This window comes from Octopus bimaculoides, chromosome 11, assembly GCF_046866305.1.
Source record: "Octopus bimaculoides isolate indiv1 chromosome 11, ASM4686630v1, whole genome shotgun sequence".
NCBI classification, from domain to species: Eukaryota; Metazoa; Mollusca; class Cephalopoda; order Octopoda; family Octopodidae; genus Octopus; species Octopus bimaculoides.
In genome coordinates this window covers 34,760,411-34,778,276 of record NC_142938.1, presented here as the reverse complement: position 1 = coordinate 34,778,276, position 17,866 = coordinate 34,760,411, and the positions used below count along the sequence as shown (strand labels likewise).

Genomic DNA, 17,866 nt, shown 5'->3' with positions numbered 1-17,866 from the left:
GAATAGAACTTATTTTCGATAATTTCAATTGATTTTAATCGATTTAAATTTCTTTTCTATTTGAAAATTGGTTATGAAACACGTGTAATCTTTTTATTATAGTTATCTTATGATATTTACTTTACTTTATATTATACTCATTTATTGTGCTTTTAATTATTAATTTTTCTATATGTGATAGTGGATTTTCATCGATGAGTTCTTGAAAATTGGTTATTTTCCCTAAAACTATATATATTTTATATATACTTTATCTACAAGGCTCAATTTAATTTTAATTTTTTATAAATTGATTTTAATTGAGTTTTTTACCTGTAATTTTGGATTTGTCCCTAATAATATATATATATATATATATATATATATATATATATATATATATATATATATATATATTTATATATATATATATACACACACACACACAAACGGACATCTTTAAATTTCACAAGGCTTTTAGTTGCCCAAGGGCTTAGGTAACTGATTCAATCACCTAAACCTGATGAGTCTATGAAACTTTAAGTTGCATGGAGCCAAATCAAACTGTTATTAAACAATACATGTAACCCACCAAATGTGTTGTGTATATATATATATATATATATATATATAAATATATATATATATATTAGGTTGGCAACTAAGTTCCCGCCATTTTTTAAAATTTAAATTTTTTAAAGGGTTTAATAAAAAATAACAACTAATTAATCAATAATGTATTCACCCTTGTTGTTTACAACTTTTTCCTAATGTTCAACAAGATTTTCAATACCTCGTTGGTAGAAATCACCCGATTTCGACTCGAAAAATTGATGCAACCAAGCTCTCAATTCTGCGTCAGTATTGAACGAAACTCTGCACATAGTATTTGAAAGAGATCAAAAGAGATGGAAATCCATTGGTGCCAAATCAGGAGAGTACAGCAAGTGTGGCAGCACTTCCCAGCCATGCGTTTGAATGGCTTCCTTGGTCATATTGGTGATATAAGGGCGGGCGTTGTTGTACAGCAGAAGAACTCCATGCTGACGATTAGGTCTTTTCTCTTGAATAGCTGTGTTGAGTCATTCCATCTGTTGAACATAGAGTTCCGCGTTGACTGTTTGGTTCTTTTATGTTGTACAGGTCGGGATGTGAATACTATATCTTTATTTACAATGTTTTCGATTGTAAGTTATAACAAATATTATTACTTCTTAATTAAAAGCTATAATGATAATCTTGTTACTTATAACTTAATTATAAGTATTTATCACTAAGCATAACTCTTAGTTTAGGCTGTGTAAATGTTATGATGTATACATACCAAGACGCTGAACGTGCGTTCAATACCTACATGTATGTTGAAGATATAGATTCGTATTCTTTTGACCGTTACACATAAAAAAATATAGTTTCATAAATATACAGAAATAAATTCAACAAGTTGAAAGAAACGAGAAGTAAAAGGAATTAAATTTCTACATTAGTTTATTATGTACATTTAGCATTTATAGAACCATTAGAAATAAAGTCATTTTGTCGAAGAGAATTACAACTTAAAAATTATACTAACTAATCTTTCATTCTAGCTACAAGAGTTCACAACAATTCAATATTGTTGGAATTGAGTATTGAACATGGCATAGATATTAGCCGATACTCAAGAGGGTGAGTGTCGTGGATTTGAATGGCAACCCAACGATCACTTGACTGAATGTTGTGGATTTGAGTGACAGTCCAACGATCACTTGAGTGAGTGTCGTGGATTTGAGTGTCAGTCCAACGATCACTGGAGTGTTTCCTGAAAATCAGGGTTTTTATAACTGCTCATACACGAATCCTAGAACTGTACCTCGTGAAACACTTCTTCAACAAAGTTCAGAATTCGTATATGGGCAGTAATTTTTAACCAATGAGAAATCAATCATTTTTCATGTTCGGGCAAATGAACCTACGTTCTCTCTCCGCCTCTTATGAGTTTGCTACAGTTCCGTTCAAGCAATTCGTAATGGATAATCCCTTCCCAGTCCCACCATATGCAGAACATCGTTTTACACGGATGAAAATCTTGCTTCAGGCGCGGTGTTACTTGTTTATCAGAGCTAAGCTATTCCTTATGCTGCTTCATATTGATGTACAGGCACCATTTTTCGTCACTAGTAACGATTCGGTAAAGAAATCGTTGCTTGTGTCCATAATTTGAGTGGTGACAAGCAAGTAAACCAGTGGAGATTGTGGCTCGTTGATTTTTGTTGTTGTCACTTAAATCATGCAGAACCCATGCTCCATACTTCTAAACCTTTTCCCATCGATTGAAGATGCTTCTCTATAGCAGTGTGGGAGCATTCCATTTTCTCTGCCAGGTTCCTTATCGTTTGACGAGAATTTTCGTGCAAAAGTTGGTTTAATTGCTCTGGGCGGCCAGAACGCGGTGCGTCTTTGAGGCCAAAATTTCCATTTTTGAACTTGGCATACCAATCATGAGCAGTTCTTTCAGTTATGGCACCCTCTCCATACACAGCACAAATGTCATGAGCAGCTTTTGTGGCCTTAGAACCTTGATTAAAAGCAAAAAGAAAGTGTCAAAAATGCTTGTTTTTTTTAACTTGACGTTCCATTTTAATGATCTGAAAATAAACAAAAATTAACTAGAAAAAAACAAAATAGATTAAAAAATGATTCAAAAATAGAATTCTCAAAAAAATAGATTCCAAAATTTAAAACCGCAATAAATTCCAAAATTTAAAAAAACGGCGGAAACTTAGTTGCCAACCCAATATATATATATATATTCATATTAAAGCACTAATGTTAAAGTCTGGTTATAGGCTGATCAATGGTTTCACATCCACGAAACTGTAACATTGTGGACAGTTGATCAGACTCTATACAAGGACAAATCTAACTCATCTCTCGGAGACGGAACGTTGTTACTGTCAATTAGTCAAAAGGTCATCAGAGGATAAAAAGTTCCGGCGCTGGTAAGCACAGGTTATCTCCCCTAGACGAGCCAATTTGGGGAATAGGGATCAATCTCCCGGCTTACTAACAGATCGTAAGGATTCTGATGAGCTTAATCAGCGAACGGAGAATCCTCTGATGACCTTTCGACCAACTGACCGTAACATCCTCCCATCTCCGACCAATGAAGAGTTAAATTTGTCTCTGTATAGAGTCTGATGAGCTACCCTCAAAGTTGCGGCTTTCGTGGATGCGAAACTCTATGACCAGACTTTAATAGTTTACTGCTCTGTACTTTAGAGTGTGCTTCTTATTCGGATATAGGATATATTGACAATCAATATATATATTCATATATAATTCATACTCTACTAATGACCACGACTTTAAAATTCTGCAAGATCTTAAGATTTAAAGGATGATGGTTAAAACAAGATGCTTGCCTTCACAACCAATAAGGTAGTTGGTTAAAATTTATTCGAAATTAAAAAGAGAAAAACACGCTTGGTTGGGAACTGTGACAGATGCCAGTCTATTGACCCCGCCCCGGGTGGGCATGAACAAAGGAACCTCTCAGTAGAGCGCAACTGGAGGAGACTAGCTGTGGATGTGACGCACTACCGTCAGGGAATGTATCTCATCATGGTCGACTGCGGGCCGGGCCAGCTGGCCATTTGGAGGGAGTTGAGGACAGGCATTGCTGATGAGATCGCCCGGATTTTGAACAAGATATTCTTGGAGAGGGGTCCCGTGGAAGAACTTCTAATGGACAACGGGGTGGCATTTCGTTCGGAAGTGTTGGGGAGATGCTCGACCCGTGGAAGGTGCGACGATTGTTCAGAGCAGCGTATAGGCCGAGTGGCAACGGAATCGTAGAGAGGCACCATCGGATGATCAAGGCCATGGCTGAAAGGGGGCACATTTCGCCCCTGGAAGTGGTTTTCTGGTATAACATGTCTCCCCGATCCGGACAAGTGAAAGAATTTGTGCTGCACAGAGCAGTGTTCAAGTATGAATGGAGCCATCCCAGCAAGACGCCGGAGTACTGTGAGGAAGAGAAGGGACCCGCCGGTGTGAAAGTAGGAGAGGAAGTTTGGGTCAAGCCGCCAAAGGCATGCTGCACGTCGCAATGGGGCAGGGGAACGGTGACAGCGGTCAATTCCAGAAAAAATGTATCCATGGATGGAATGCCGCGTCACGTGCTGGACCTGCGCAGGATAGCCACTTCGTCAGATGAAGAGCGTGAAGAGGGAAACAAGGCACCTGGCTTGAGAAGATCTCGACGTGTAAGGCGCCCTCCCGATTGGATGGCAGACTTCGAAGTGGAGTAGGGGCAGACGTGATCTTTAAGATCAGGGTGGCGTGTGGTATGACGTAAGCAACTGGGGAGCTGACCTCTGACCGGAACCGTGAACTGACTGGAACGGCGAGCTGACGGGAAGAGGAAGAAGGTCCGAGGGAGCCTCGATCGGGACTTCGTGCCTTTTTTTTCGAACGGGTTTGTTATGAGGAGAGGACGTGCCGAGTGATTGTCTAGGTGTTGGGAGAAGCAGCTGCTATTTCTAGGGTTCTTCGGGTCGGGCGAGCCGCGAGGATCGGATACCGCAGGACAGACTCATGCAAAGGAAGGAAAACCGAGGTAAGTCGATTACTTCTACTCGCACGCATACACCAATAACCATGTGATTAAATTATTTGAAACAAAACAAACATACCTTTTGATATATGTAAAAAAGAACGAACATCATTAACAACATTGCCAACTACTTGACTAACCTAAAATAGAGTAGTTTCTTGATACTCATCATAAAAATCGAGTGTCACAGCAATATGACAATAGAATGATAGTAACATCGATCACCAAAGTAGTCTATTTTTGACTAACCATCACGATATTAGCTCTCACTTTGAAGGATATGCTTTTGCAATAAACGAACAGGAAATAACAAAATACATGATGCACAAAAGGTATAGAGATGTAGATAAACCGTCTCGATAACAACTAGTGCATTGTTGAATTAATATTGAGAATTTTACTCACATTATAAGTTACATCCCCAAAATTTCCTTACAGTATCACCTACTTATGGAACATGATGTCATGGCTAGAACTATGATTTGGCTGTCGTTTCTAGCATGTGGAACGTCCACATTTAAGCCACCCTCATTTCGTCTGCTGGTTGGAAAAGTATAAACGCATGCGTAATTGAACGGACGACTATAAAAACACCCGTAATGTTAGTATGGAGGCGTAATGGGGGTAGGTATTCGAAAAGCTGGATGAGCAAGGGGAAGATTTAAAGAAATAAAATGTTAAAACAATTTTCCCCATAATTGTAATTTCCATGTTCTTCTACAATGTTCTGCTAAAAGTTTTCGAAAAAGTGAAAAACAAAGAGGGCTAATGCAGATTCGCACCTCCCCTTGAAAAATGCATTTTTCTGAAAAAGTTTATTCGGATTCCTAGATTTTCACATGTCGGAGATGACGAACATGCTAAAAAAAAGAAAAAAATTTCAAAGTTTTAACCTCCACCCCAAATTTAAATGTATTGTATATTGAAGTGTGGAAATTTCATTAAAGCAGGTATATAAAGTGCACTTTCGATGTTCATTTAGCTAAACTGTAGAAATTGTTGTTTCGATTTTGTTAAAATCCCAGCATTCTTCCACGTTACATACTTGCTTTAATGAAATTTCCACACTTTGATAAACAATGCATTTAAAAGTGTGGTGGGGTTAAAAATGTTGAATGCATTAACAATAACTAGCGAAGGCCGATAACTGCATATTCGTAATCTCCAACATGTAAAACCCAGGAATCCGAATAAACTTTTTCAGAAAAATGCATTTTTCAAGAGGAGGTGCAAATCTGCATTAGCCCCCAAATTGAATTGAGCTAAAATTTTGAAAAGTTGTGGGCAATCAAATATTGCTTTTTTTCTTCTCCAATGGGCCACTTCAACAAGACTGAGGACTATTGAGGGACGGTCGAAAGACCACAGCAATTAATTAATATTTGGAGCGACAAAGGCGGCGATCTGGCAGAAACGTTGGGACGCCGGGCGAAATGCTTAGTAGTATTTAGTCTATCTTTACGTTCAAATTCCGCTGAGGTCGACTTTGCCTTTCATCCTTTCGGGGTCGATAAATTCAGTACCTAATCGACTGGACCCCCCCCCCCCCCCAAAAAAAAAACATTTCTGGCCTTGTGCCTAGAGTAGAAAAGAATATTTGGATCGGCAGTTATCGGCCTTCGCTAGTTATTGGTAATGCATTGTGGGAACCGGTGGTTGTTAGAGGTGTGTACTTCCGGCTACTTTTCTTCCTGATTTGTTAATATAATCTAATGGTTTTGCATCCCGAAGACATCTGAAATGGACAACAAAGGACGCTCAGTGATAGTTTGTGATAATGGCACGGGGGTAAGTTTATGTAATTTTTCGATGACTATTTTCGAAATTAGTATTCTTCGATTGGTGAAATGTCACCCCGGAAGACTGCGATGCGTAAAATTGTCTCGTCATGACAGTCTGGGTGTTGGCTGTTACTTTATTAAACTTGAACCTTCCTCTATATTAAAACTGAATTTCATATCAATAACGCTGCATTCAGAGAGTTTTAAAGGATGTCCTTTAAAATGCTTATATACTTTAAATCCATTTCATCCTTTGCCTTTAGCAGGTTATATCGTTTACGGATGTTGTGATTGTTCAGCTGGAAAACGACAGCTTTCTAAATAGTCCGCTTTTTCATGTCATATTATTCTTTAAAGGAGTAATAGAAATATAATTCTTTTGCGAGAAATCGTTTTGAATCGTAAATCATTTAACAATTTTAAAATTAAATGCACCACGTTCTCTTTCTTAGACACAGCATTTAAACCAGTAAAAAGTTATTTTCAGAGGTAGCAAAATCCCAGAAATGACCTGTCATGCATTTTCTACTCCAATGATGTACAAATCTGTGCGGTTTTTTTTTCATTCACCAACTTAGCCTAAAATCGAAATTGTATCATTTGTATAGAACAAAACTTAACAAACTGAATGCTTCAATTGTCTTTTCATGTTCAAGAGTGAGGTACTTTTAGGGGAGTGTTCATTCTAACGGATTTATAGATGTTTAGGCGATCGTCAATGTTTATCTTGCACCAAAAATATTAATATAATCACATAATTTGAATTATCACAGTCATTTATAGTTTTCGTTATTAGAAATAGGTAAACTATTCATCTCTGCGAGTTATCTTTAATTAAATTTAACAATTTTGTTTGTAACTCTAAAGTAGTGTTAGATACCAAAACACTAGTACATTCCAAACGTTTCCTTTTCTTTTCTTTTTTTTAAATATTTTTGAAACAATGAAAGCGTAAAATTTTATTTTATGAGATAAGTTTAATAAATAATCTGTAAATTTTACTTATTCAAGTGAGTTGCCCTTCCCAATCCCAACAGGATACAAATTGATAAAACAATACGGCGCTTTGTTAACACCCCTCCCCCACATACAAAGAAAGAGAGAGATGTAATGCAGATAAATACGATTAGGCTTGTTACACACATATATATATACACATTGATACATGTATCTACATTTATTCAGAAAGAAAAGAAAACATACAGGGTAGGGGCAGAGTGAGTAAGATTTACTAGATTTTTAACTTTTGAGAAAATATATATTTTCACAAATGTTCTATCTTTACAAAAACAATATCGGTTAAAGAAAGGATGTTCCCTAAATGCATTAAAATCACTATAACTTATTCAGAACGCTATTTCAGAAAATTATCAGTTATATGCATGCATATAAAAGATAAATTTAGCTGGGAAAAAACGAGTAAGCTGAGATACGGTAAATTTGCCTCTTCAATTCTCCGGAATTACAATTTGAAGAAAGACTAATACACAACATCCATCCTTAGACATCATAAAAATCAGAAATGAAACAAAAATTTTGAATATCTAGGTCAAATGAAAGAGATTCATGGAAAAATGACACATGATATGAAATGAACAAGACTCGACATAAAATATTTTCTATTGTTTCTTCAGGATCTGCTGGAGTTGCTATTTTCCCGATATATTTATGCACTATGCCGTTAAAGAGAAAAAATTGCTAGTCATTATTCATTTTGCCCCAGTTTTTTTAAAATTGTAAGTTTTTGAAAATTGAAAATTATCAAATCACACATTAGTGTGGGGAAAAATTGACATGGAATCCAGAAGAGAAAAGGATATTGATTGTCAAACACCAAAAATTATCAACATCTTTTATTAGCAACCTCAATTATGATCAGGTCAATGTTGAGGAAAAATTTCTTGAAATGTATGTATCTATCTTTCACTGTTTCAAACTCTTTCAGTTTCAACAACTATGCTGACCAATTTTTACTCCCAAACATGATGCAATGGTATAAAATGGCAGTGTAATACTTCCAATGTAACAGTTTCAAATGCATAAAACGAAAATAGTAAAAAATCAGAAATTATTCATTCTACCCCACCCCCTATATTGTTCATCTTGTGTTTTAGTCATTAGACTAAAGCCATGCTGGAGCACCACTACCTTAAAGAAAGTTAGTGCATCAAGTCAACCCCGGTACATTTTTTTACTAACACTTGGTACTTATTCTGTCACTCTCTTTTTGCCAAGCTGCTAAGTTACAGGGATGTAAACACACCATCAGCGATTGTCAAGGTGGGGGACAAACTATATTCATCATAGTCCTCCAGGCAATGACTGACAAATTTATGATGGGTACCCCTGGTACCTCCTCTATGCTGATAACCTTGCCCTTAAAGCCAAATAATTTCTAGAACTACAGAAGTATCTAGCTGTAGAAACCATGCCAAATCAGACTTGAACCTGATGCAGACCTCTGGCTAAACAGTTCCAGCCAAACCGTTGAAGCCATGCCAGCAGGAAAGCAGATGTTCAATGATGATGAAGATATATGTGTGTGCGTGTGTATATATATCATCATCATCGTTTAACGTCCGCTTTCCATGCTAGCATGGGTTGGACGATTTGACTGAGGACTGGTGAAACCGGATGGCAACACCAGGCTCCAGTCTGATTTGGCAGAGTTTCTACAGCTGGATGCCCTTCCTAACGCCAACCACTCAGAGAGTGTAGTGGGTGCTTTTACGTGTCACAACATTCGAGGTTGAGAATTTAGGCCTGTATCTGTATGTTCCTTTTTTTTATAGCAGTAGCTGTATAGAGGGAGAGATGGTAGGGTTATAATGTGGGCGCCGGTGTCTGACAGTGGCTGACAGTAAAGTTATTTCTCCCTCTGCGAAGTTGTAGCTGATCAGCCAGGCATCATTCTCCATGAGACGTCAAGTGACCACTGGTCACTAGAAAGAGAAAAGAGGAAGTTTTCTTGGAGTGTCCTGTTTATATAACCATGAAGCAGGGCAGTGAGTGCAAAGGATTTAGCTTGTTTACCTCAATTCTAGATGGAGTAGAAGAGGTCAGAAAAGGGTCAAGTGGTGGAGACAGCTTCGGCCTAGCTATTCAAATATGGGTAAAGTGGATCGAATCCACTTCACGCCTGCCAGGTTCCTATATCACTCTCCTCGCCAGTAAGCTTCCTGGGAGGGAAGCGAACGAAGAAAGGAAACAAAGAAATGTATGATAAATGCCCTGGAATGATTGAGGAGAAATTTTGCATATCAGGAGAGAGGATCGTTGAAGTGTATACTGGACAGTGTCGCTTTGTGTGCAGTCAGTGACTGGGCAGTACAGCAAATGGGCACGTGAGGGCGTATACAGGAGTGCAATGGCACGTTTCAAAATTGAGCTCAGGGGAGCGAGTGGGTGCATTCTTAATCCATGATATGAAAGATCTTCCTGCAGAGTTGCAGTGTGTGAAATGCGTCTGGTGCTGTTGTCGTGGTTAATTACTGAGTTAGCAGGGATGACAGTGTAAGCATGCTGAAGTGATGTGCGAGACAGATCATTTTCTCTGTTAATTACGTGACCAAACAAGGGTCTAACGGAGGGAAATTATGTCTAAACATAAGTGCAGAGCATGTGTAAACAGGCGAGAAAGGTATGTGTGGAGCATGAATGTGACAGAGTTAGTATTTGTGTATTTATGAATCATGTGTGCAGATGCGTGTACCTGGCCAGACACTGAGGAAAAGGTGCATGCGGGTGTGTGTGCAACAATACAAGTATTTTCAAAGCAAACGAGAAGAAAAAGAATAGTACATGCAAAATAAGGATCAAATTGAGAAGGCATGCAGACAAAAAATTCAGGTTATGAATAAATGTTCTGTTCATGATGAAAATGTTCAGTTCATCAATAAAATGTTCAGTTCATCAATAAAATATTCAGTTGAAAGAAAAAAAATATATAAATAGATTTTGTAGCTGTTTGTGTGGAAATTAAAGCATTGGTGCCTGTAAATCACTCACCTGGAATCTTTTTGAAACAGCAAACTTGTATGTATTTCGCTGGCCAGCGGACTCTTCGTCCGATTTTTGTTCGAGGGTGCTGTGAGGACGTTGAAGTACTTGCAGGAGGTCTTGACAAAACTGTGTCGGTTTTGTTCGGAGTGGACGATGATGCGGAGAATTCGGGATCGACGATAGCTTTCTTAAGTCGATCAATACTAATAGTATTTGGCTTGCCATTTCTGTCAACGAGGAAGTATTTTTCCTTTCTCTGTAGTACTCTGTAGGGTCCAGAATACGGTGGACGGATTTGCGATGGTATTCCATCGTTCCGGATAAAAATGTGCGTCCATTGGTTAATGTCTGAGGGAACATAAGTGTCGGTTTTCTGCGAACGGGGTGCGTTAGGTGAGAGATGGGACATATGTGCGCGTAGACGATGTACATAAAATGTAGGATCAGGAATATCCCTTGGAGGAACTGGAGCAATCATTTGCCCAGGCAGGGCCAGAGTGGTGCCGTAAACTAACTCAGCCGGAGAGTGACCGATGTCATCTTTAGCAGATATACAGATACCGAGCAGAATAAGAGGAAGGAATTCCATCCAGTTGGTTATATCTGGACATGCACGTATGGCTGCTTTTAATTGCCTGTGGAATCTCTCTATCATGCCGTTTGCCGCTGGGTGATATGCTGTTGTGCGGCAGTGCTTGGAACCGATCAGGCGCGTGAGTTCACTGAAAAGGCGCGAATCAAATTGCCGTCCTCTGTCTGTCATGATGGTCGCAGGGACACCAAAGCGCGATACCCAGTGTGATATCAACGCTTTAGCGACAGTTTCCGCTGAAATATCGGACAGAGGGAAAACCTCGGGCCATCGAGAAAAGCGGTCGATGCAGGTTAAGAGGTGTGTATAGTTTTGAGAGGGTGGTAGAGGTCCGACTATATCCAAGTGGATGTGTTGAAAACGTGCGTCCGGTGTTGTGAAAGTGCCGAGAGGTGATTTTACATGTCGCTGTATTTTCGCCTTTTGGCAGGCAGCGCAACTCTCAACCCAAGCGCGAATGTCCTTGTTAACGTTCGTCCACACAAAACGAGTTCTTATTATCTTCTGTGTGGCACGAATGCCGGGGTGTGAAGGGCAGTGAAAACACTTCGTCGGTGTTGTTCGGGGACGTAAGGACGTTCATGGCCAGTGGATGTATCACATCATATATGAGAAGTAGAAGATAATGGTAACAGCTGGAATTTGAGGGACGACGAATTCCGTAGCCTACTAAGCTCTTCGTCGTTTTCCTGATCTGCTGCGATCAGCTCAAGATCGATTGTCTCCGGGGCGTGCAGAGCGTTAAGGTGGACGCGTGAAAGCGCGTCTGCTGCTGTGTTGTTAGCTCCTTTGATATGTCGAATATCTGTGGAATATTGGGCGATGAAGTTGAGGTGACGGACTTCTCTAGGAGAATGGCAGTCGGGTTTCTTCCTGAATGCATATACCAGCGGCTTATGGTCCGTGTAAATGCTGAAAACGGATCCTTCTAACATATGTCGGAAGTGTTTTACGGACAGATATGCAGCCAGTAGCTCACGTCCAAAAGTACTATATTTCATCTCCGCAGGTTGAAGTAGCTTAGAGAAAAATGATAATGGTTGCCACATACCATTAATAAACTGCTGAAGGACACCTCCGACTCCGGACATGGATGCGTCAACTAGTAAACTGAGTGGGGCACCTGGTTTGGGGTAGACTAGCATCATGGCCTTAGCTAGCCTATCTTTTAGTTTATTAAAAGAGGCCAGTTCTTCGTCGCTTAACGTTATGGCCTGTCTCTTTGTTTTGTTGCGCAGTACATCGGTAAGTGGCTGAGCCACCTCGGCGCAGTGTGGTAGGAAACGCCGGTAGAAGTTAATCAGACCCAAATATTCGCGTAGTTTCCAAAGTGACGTAGGAATGGGGAAATCGCCTCCACCTTTTTGGGTAGGGGCCGGATTCCGTCCTTGTCAATGATATGGACGAGACACCAAAAATACACTTACTTGTGTTGATTACGATGCCGTAGTCATTTAACCGCTGAAATACTTGCTCTAAATGTTTTTCATGTTCGACTTCGGATTTCCTAGCTACCAATATATTGTCGATGTATGCATAAACGAAAAGTAAGTCCCTAGTTACAGTATCCATAAAGCGCTGGAATGTCTGCGCTGCGTTACGGAGACTGAAAGGCATCCGCAAAAACTCGAATAATCCGAAAGGCGTGGAAATTGCCGTTTTAGGAACATCGGCGGGTTCGACGGGTATCTGATTATAGGCCCTCACTAGGTCAATTTTTGAAAAAATCTGTGCTTCGTTAAGCGAAGCAGAAAAATCCTGCAAGTATGGAATTGGATAAGTATCGGCCACTGTAGCCTTGTTGAGGGCTCTGAAGTCTCCGCATGGACGCCAGCCGTTCGTCTCTTTCTTAGGCACCAAATGTAGCGGACTGGACCAACTGCTGCTGGATGGTCAAAGTATCCCCAGATCTAACATGTGTTGAAATTCTTCTTTAGCGACCAGCAGGCGGTCTGTAGGCAGTCTTCGCGGTCGCAAGGCAACAGGTGGTCCGGTGGTTTCAATATGGTGCGTAATCCCGTGCTTGACGTCCTTGTGTTTAAATAGTGGTCAGGTGATGTCCGGATATTTACGGAGGAGTGCTTCGTATCAGCTGGTCTCTTTCCGTAACATAACTGGACCTACTGTGGACATACGTGCGGTTATACCGCGTACAGTGAGGTCGGTCGTTGTATCAACGAGTCTACGTTTTTTTACGTCGACCAGGAGGCTGAAGTGGTGTAAAAAATCAGCACCTCTGACAGGAGTGGGTAATTTTGCCACAACGAAAATCCACTGGAAAGCGCGACGAAGGCCTAAATTTAGTGTGAGGGATTGCTCGCCAAAAGTCTGAATAGGGGATTGATTCACAGCCTGAAGAAAGGTTGGCGTTTGTTTCCTATGTCCCGAGGTTAGTGAGACGGGGATGATGCTAACTGCAGCTCCAGTGTCCATGAGAAAACGGGTACCTGTAGTATGGTCCATAATGAAGAAAAGGCGACTTCGTTTACCTGCGCCAAGAGCGACCGTCGCCCCTACAACCTGGCTTGATCGTTTCCCGGGTCAGCCGGAGTATGACTGGAAAGAACAGGGTGGATTGCAGGAAAGCGAGTTTTTGCCGTATTTCCTGTAGAAATAGCAAAACCGAGGAAACCGCCGGTTGACGCTAGGGCTCCTCGAACGTCTTCTATGAAAGCGTCGGGGTTGGTTGTTCTTGTGTGGTGAGCGGCTGCGACATGTCAGCTCTTGCAATTGTGCTGAGAGTGTCTGAATCTGCGCTGCCTGTTGAGCCAGGAGTGCACGTACTTCCAGCATTTCCGACGAATCCGAAGAAGTAGCAAAAGGATTGGTGGAAGATATTGGGGCCATTATCAAGAAGGGGTTGGCTGCCTCAGCGATTCGATCTGCTATCTCGGCTAGTTCATCGACAGAAGCCGACTCTTTCGTAGATGCCAGTATCACTTGTGTGTTGGCAGGCAGACGTTTCAGGAATATCTGTTTAAATATCCCGTCTGGCAAGGTGTGATCACCTAGCAGTTGTTTCATTCTTCGTAATAGTTGCGACGGAGTTTTAGCTCCCAACTCTTCGGAAATTAAGAGTTGGTGTAGCCGCCATTGCTCTGAGACGGAGGTCCTTTTAATCAGTTCGTTCTTAAAAGTGTCGTAAGACACGGAACCTGTTGGGGCCATAATCAAGTCCCTGACCTCCAGCATTATTTCAGGAGAAAGGGCACCGATTAAATGCGTCAGTTTCGCTGCGTCGCTCGTTATCCTATTCGCAGCAAACTGAGCCTCGATGTGGGAAAATCATAGGGCCGGATCAAAAGACCAGAAGGATGGCAATTTTACAGAAATTGCAGCCTAAGGCAGTGCCATGTCTACAGACGAAGAGGTTGCAGGCGTGTCTTGCTCTGGATAGTGCACATATTATGAAAATGAGTTGGTATTTTCTCTTGGTTTAGCGACTGTAGATCTGAAGAATGTAGTTCTTTAGTTCGAATTCAGGAAAAATGCAGAAGGTAGAAATTTTTTCGCTCGGAGATCACCATGTGTAACGGTTGATGTTTTTGTGAAGGCTGCGATTCTCTTGTTCGGGGTCACCACTTGTAACAGTTGTTGATTGAACGATGAAGATCATTTTTTATAAGAAAATATTTATTTATGCCGTTACATTCTATGTTGCCATACCACGACGGGTAGGCCAGTGTAATAGTATATAAAACATGCAAGGTTGAGAATTTAGGCCTGTATCTGTATGTTCCTTTTTTTATAGCAGTAATTGTATAGAGGGAGAGATGGTAGGGTTATAATGTGAGCGCCGTTGTCTGGTGTGGAAAGACATTTTGGCCAATCCTCTCTGAGGATCTCTTTCTGGATCGATTTCCAGTCCGCTTTGTGGAAGTTCAGATTGGAGAGATTTTGGGTGCTTCCTTTAGGCTTTATGTCTCTGGTTTCTTTCGGCCCAAACATAGACAGCTCTATTATGTTGTGATCCGAAACTAATGTTGGCGTCACTTTCACATCATGAATGATGTCCGTATTGTTCGTGAAGCAGAGATCGAGAATGTTATTCGCTCTAGTTGGTCTGAGAACAGCTTGCTCCATGAATAGGGCATTGATGAGGTTGAGCAGGCATTCCACCTGTGCTTGCTTGCGATAAGTCATTCCTGAGAGTATGAGACCTTCGGGCCATTTGACGCTGGGGAAGTTGAAATCACCCATAAGAAATATGGTCACATGGTGTTCCAGTTTCATGATGATTTCTTTAATTCTAGTGAGGCATTCTTCAAATTTGCCTATGTTGTTTGGAGCATCCGGTGGGCAATATGTATTGCATATGACTATATTATGTTGTCTTATGTATACAATTTGGGTGTCGCATACCAAATTTGAGTATGACAGTAAGACCTGGGGTGTGAGGTCGTCACGGATGTTTACAGCAACTCCACCATGGCTCCTTTCCCTTCTGTCTGTTCGCAGTATGACATATTTTGGTACGTGTACTTCTGCATCCTCTATATCAGGGCTGAGGTGAGTTTCCACGAGTGCTATGCATAGGGCTTGATTGCATGCAGCAAGGTCTCTCAGGAAAGAAATTTTGCTTTTATTATTATAATGCAACAGGCCCCCAATATTTAGTAAAAATATTGGCGTGATGCCTGTGCAGGCGTTAGGGGAGGCCATCCCATGTCTGTTGATTGTGGTGGTCTTGCGCAGTGGGGGGCAAGGTTCCTCGTCTGTGCTTGGTGTAGCCACGTCAGCTGCTGCACAAACTTTTGCGCCATGCACAAAAAAGACTCTTGCTCAGCTGCTGCGTTGCGTATGATTTCTGAAGAGCGCACGTCCTTGAATTTTCTCCTTGGGGACATCTGTCGTCTTTCCTCAGGGAAGTTTTTATCCTTTAAACCTTTGTAGTTTTGGCGGGGTGTCGGGTGGGCAAACCGGCAGTTCTTGCCGTCTTCCCCATGCCAACATTTACCTTGCAGGTAAAATTTGCAAGTTTTTGGGTGCCTTCCAAATTTCTTCTTTCCTTTGGTGTCTTGGATGGCATCGGATCCACCTTGGTATTTTCTACTTTTTGTTCTTCCTTTTCTTGTGGGTACTATTTTCCTCTGGTTATCAATTGGGGTGAGGGCTCCTTTCCTTTGTAGGACCACTGGCACAGAGGGGCTCCTATTTGCTGCTTCCTTGGCTCCACTATCCTTTTCTGCCTGGTTGTTCATAGAAGTGGGTGATCCATTCTTTTGAGGAGCCACTGGGTCAGAGAGACTCAGGGTGTTTTTTCCTTTTCCTCCTCTCCATCCTTATCAGCCTTTCCACCATGGTTTCCGATTATGACATCTAGGGTGTCAATGTGTGGTCTGATGAGTGCATACGAGCGGAGGAATTCATTCTTCTTCCGCTATATCTAATCAGTGGTTCTGTGAAAGCCATTATTCTTCAGTGCAGCAGTGATGATGTTGTTTGGGGGATCACCACTAGCAATCTCCCATGCTCACAACAGATCTAACTCTTTCTTCTCCCACTTTGGTGCCATCTTGGTTTTTTTTTTTTTTTAAACCCAGAAGGGTTTAATGGTTTCTATTTTCAAAGAGAATCAAAATGGTTTCTATTTTTAAAAGAGAATCAGAGCTAAGTGGTCGTGATAAAAGTTAGAGGATAGAGAGGAAGTGAAAGATAGCGGGAGGTAGAAAAGAAGAAACACAGAGGGGGGGGGGAATAGGGAAAGAGAGAGGGAGATATGAAGGAAAGAGAGAGTGAGATATGAAGGGAAAAGAGAGGGTGATATGAGGAAGAGAGGGAGTGTGGGGTGTTAGAGAGACAGAGGGAGGTAGAGGAAGGGGAGAGAAAGAGAGACAGAGTGAAGGAGAGGAGGGGAGGAGAAAGAGAGACAGAGGGAGGGAGAGGATGGGAAGAGAGAGAGAGGAAGAAATAAGAAAGGATGAAGGATGTGAGAGGAAGGGAGACACGGACTGAGAAGAGGGGGGGAAATGAAAAGTGTATGAGGGAGAGGGTGAGGTGACAGAAGGAGAGGAAGGTGTTGTGAGATACAATGGAAAGGGAAGAGAACTGAGAAAAGAGGAAGATATGAAAGCGAAGGAGAGATGAGAAAAAGGAGTGAGATATGGAAAGAGGAGGAAGATATGAAAACGAGGGAGGGAGATGAGAAAAAGAGTAAGATATGGAAGACAGAGAGGGAGAGAGAGAGGAAGCGGTACTTATTAAAAAGAGTGGGAGCAGGTAACGAAGATGTGTAGGAAAACGAAAAAAAGGAAAAATGAAAATTCGTAATTCTAAATGGGATTTGTAATTCAAAGAGTTGTAGAGATAAAGTGAAGAAAAGAAACGAAACGATAGTGAAAAGAATGGGGGGGGGGGGGGGGGGTTCGTAATGGTTTCTATTTTCAAAGAGAATCAAAATGGTTTCTATATTTAAAAGAGGATAAAAGTTAAATGAAAATTATAGTGTGAATTCTCAGAAAGTAAACAAGATTATGTTGTAACTCAAATGTTGTCTAAGTTAAAAGAAAATAAACAAATGAAAAGGATACTTATTCGTAAAAGTTGAATGAAAATTATAGTGAGAATTCTTAGAAAGTAAACAAGATTATGTTGTAACTCAAATGTTACCTAAGTTAAAAGAAAATGAACAAATGAAAAGGATATATATATGTATACATATATATATATATATATATATATATATATATATATATACTAATATATATATATATATATATATATATATATATATATATAATACATATATATATATATATATGTATATATATATATACATATATATTATACATATATATGTATATGTATATATATATATATACATATATATATACATATACAGTATAGTATTAATATATATATATATATACATATATATATACATATAGATATTATATATATAGTATATATATATAT

The 17,866-nt window shown here is 40.2% G+C and overlaps 2 protein-coding genes and 1 long non-coding RNA gene across 4 annotated transcripts in view; 1 reads left to right on the top strand and 2 right to left on the bottom strand.

Annotated features, from left to right (window-relative positions):
* Positions 1 to 1,449: 1,449 nt before the first annotated feature.
* LOC149133242 (uncharacterized) lies at positions 1,450 to 6,137 on the bottom strand. Its single transcript, XR_016243633.1, has 2 exons — positions 4,982 to 6,137; positions 1,450 to 2,536 (listed from the first exon to the last, which is right to left on the bottom strand). It is a non-coding gene; the product is annotated as an uncharacterized LOC149133242 (long non-coding RNA).
* LOC106878019 (actin-related protein 2) overlaps positions 4,156 to 17,866 on the top strand; it is a 43,806-nt gene continuing 30,095 nt past the window's right edge. Inside the window, exon 1 of one of the 2 annotated variants that reach the window (XM_089359799.1) lies at positions 4,156 to 4,579. Coding sequence is in view for 1 of the 2 variants with exons in the window: in XM_052971681.2 (XP_052827641.1) it covers positions 6,317 to 6,364 (48 nt within the window). In the remaining variant the exon portion in view is untranslated. Of the gene's footprint in view, positions 4,580 to 6,215; positions 6,365 to 17,866 lie in introns of those variants that run through there. The other variant, XM_052971681.2, reaches the window with a different exon arrangement.
* Positions 9,579 to 17,202, bottom strand: LOC149133241 (uncharacterized). Its single transcript, XM_089359800.1, has one exon. It carries the CDS (start codon positions 11,120 to 11,122, stop codon positions 10,358 to 10,360), a length of 765 nt encoding a protein of 254 aa, XP_089215926.1. The 5' UTR covers positions 11,123 to 17,202; the 3' UTR covers positions 9,579 to 10,357.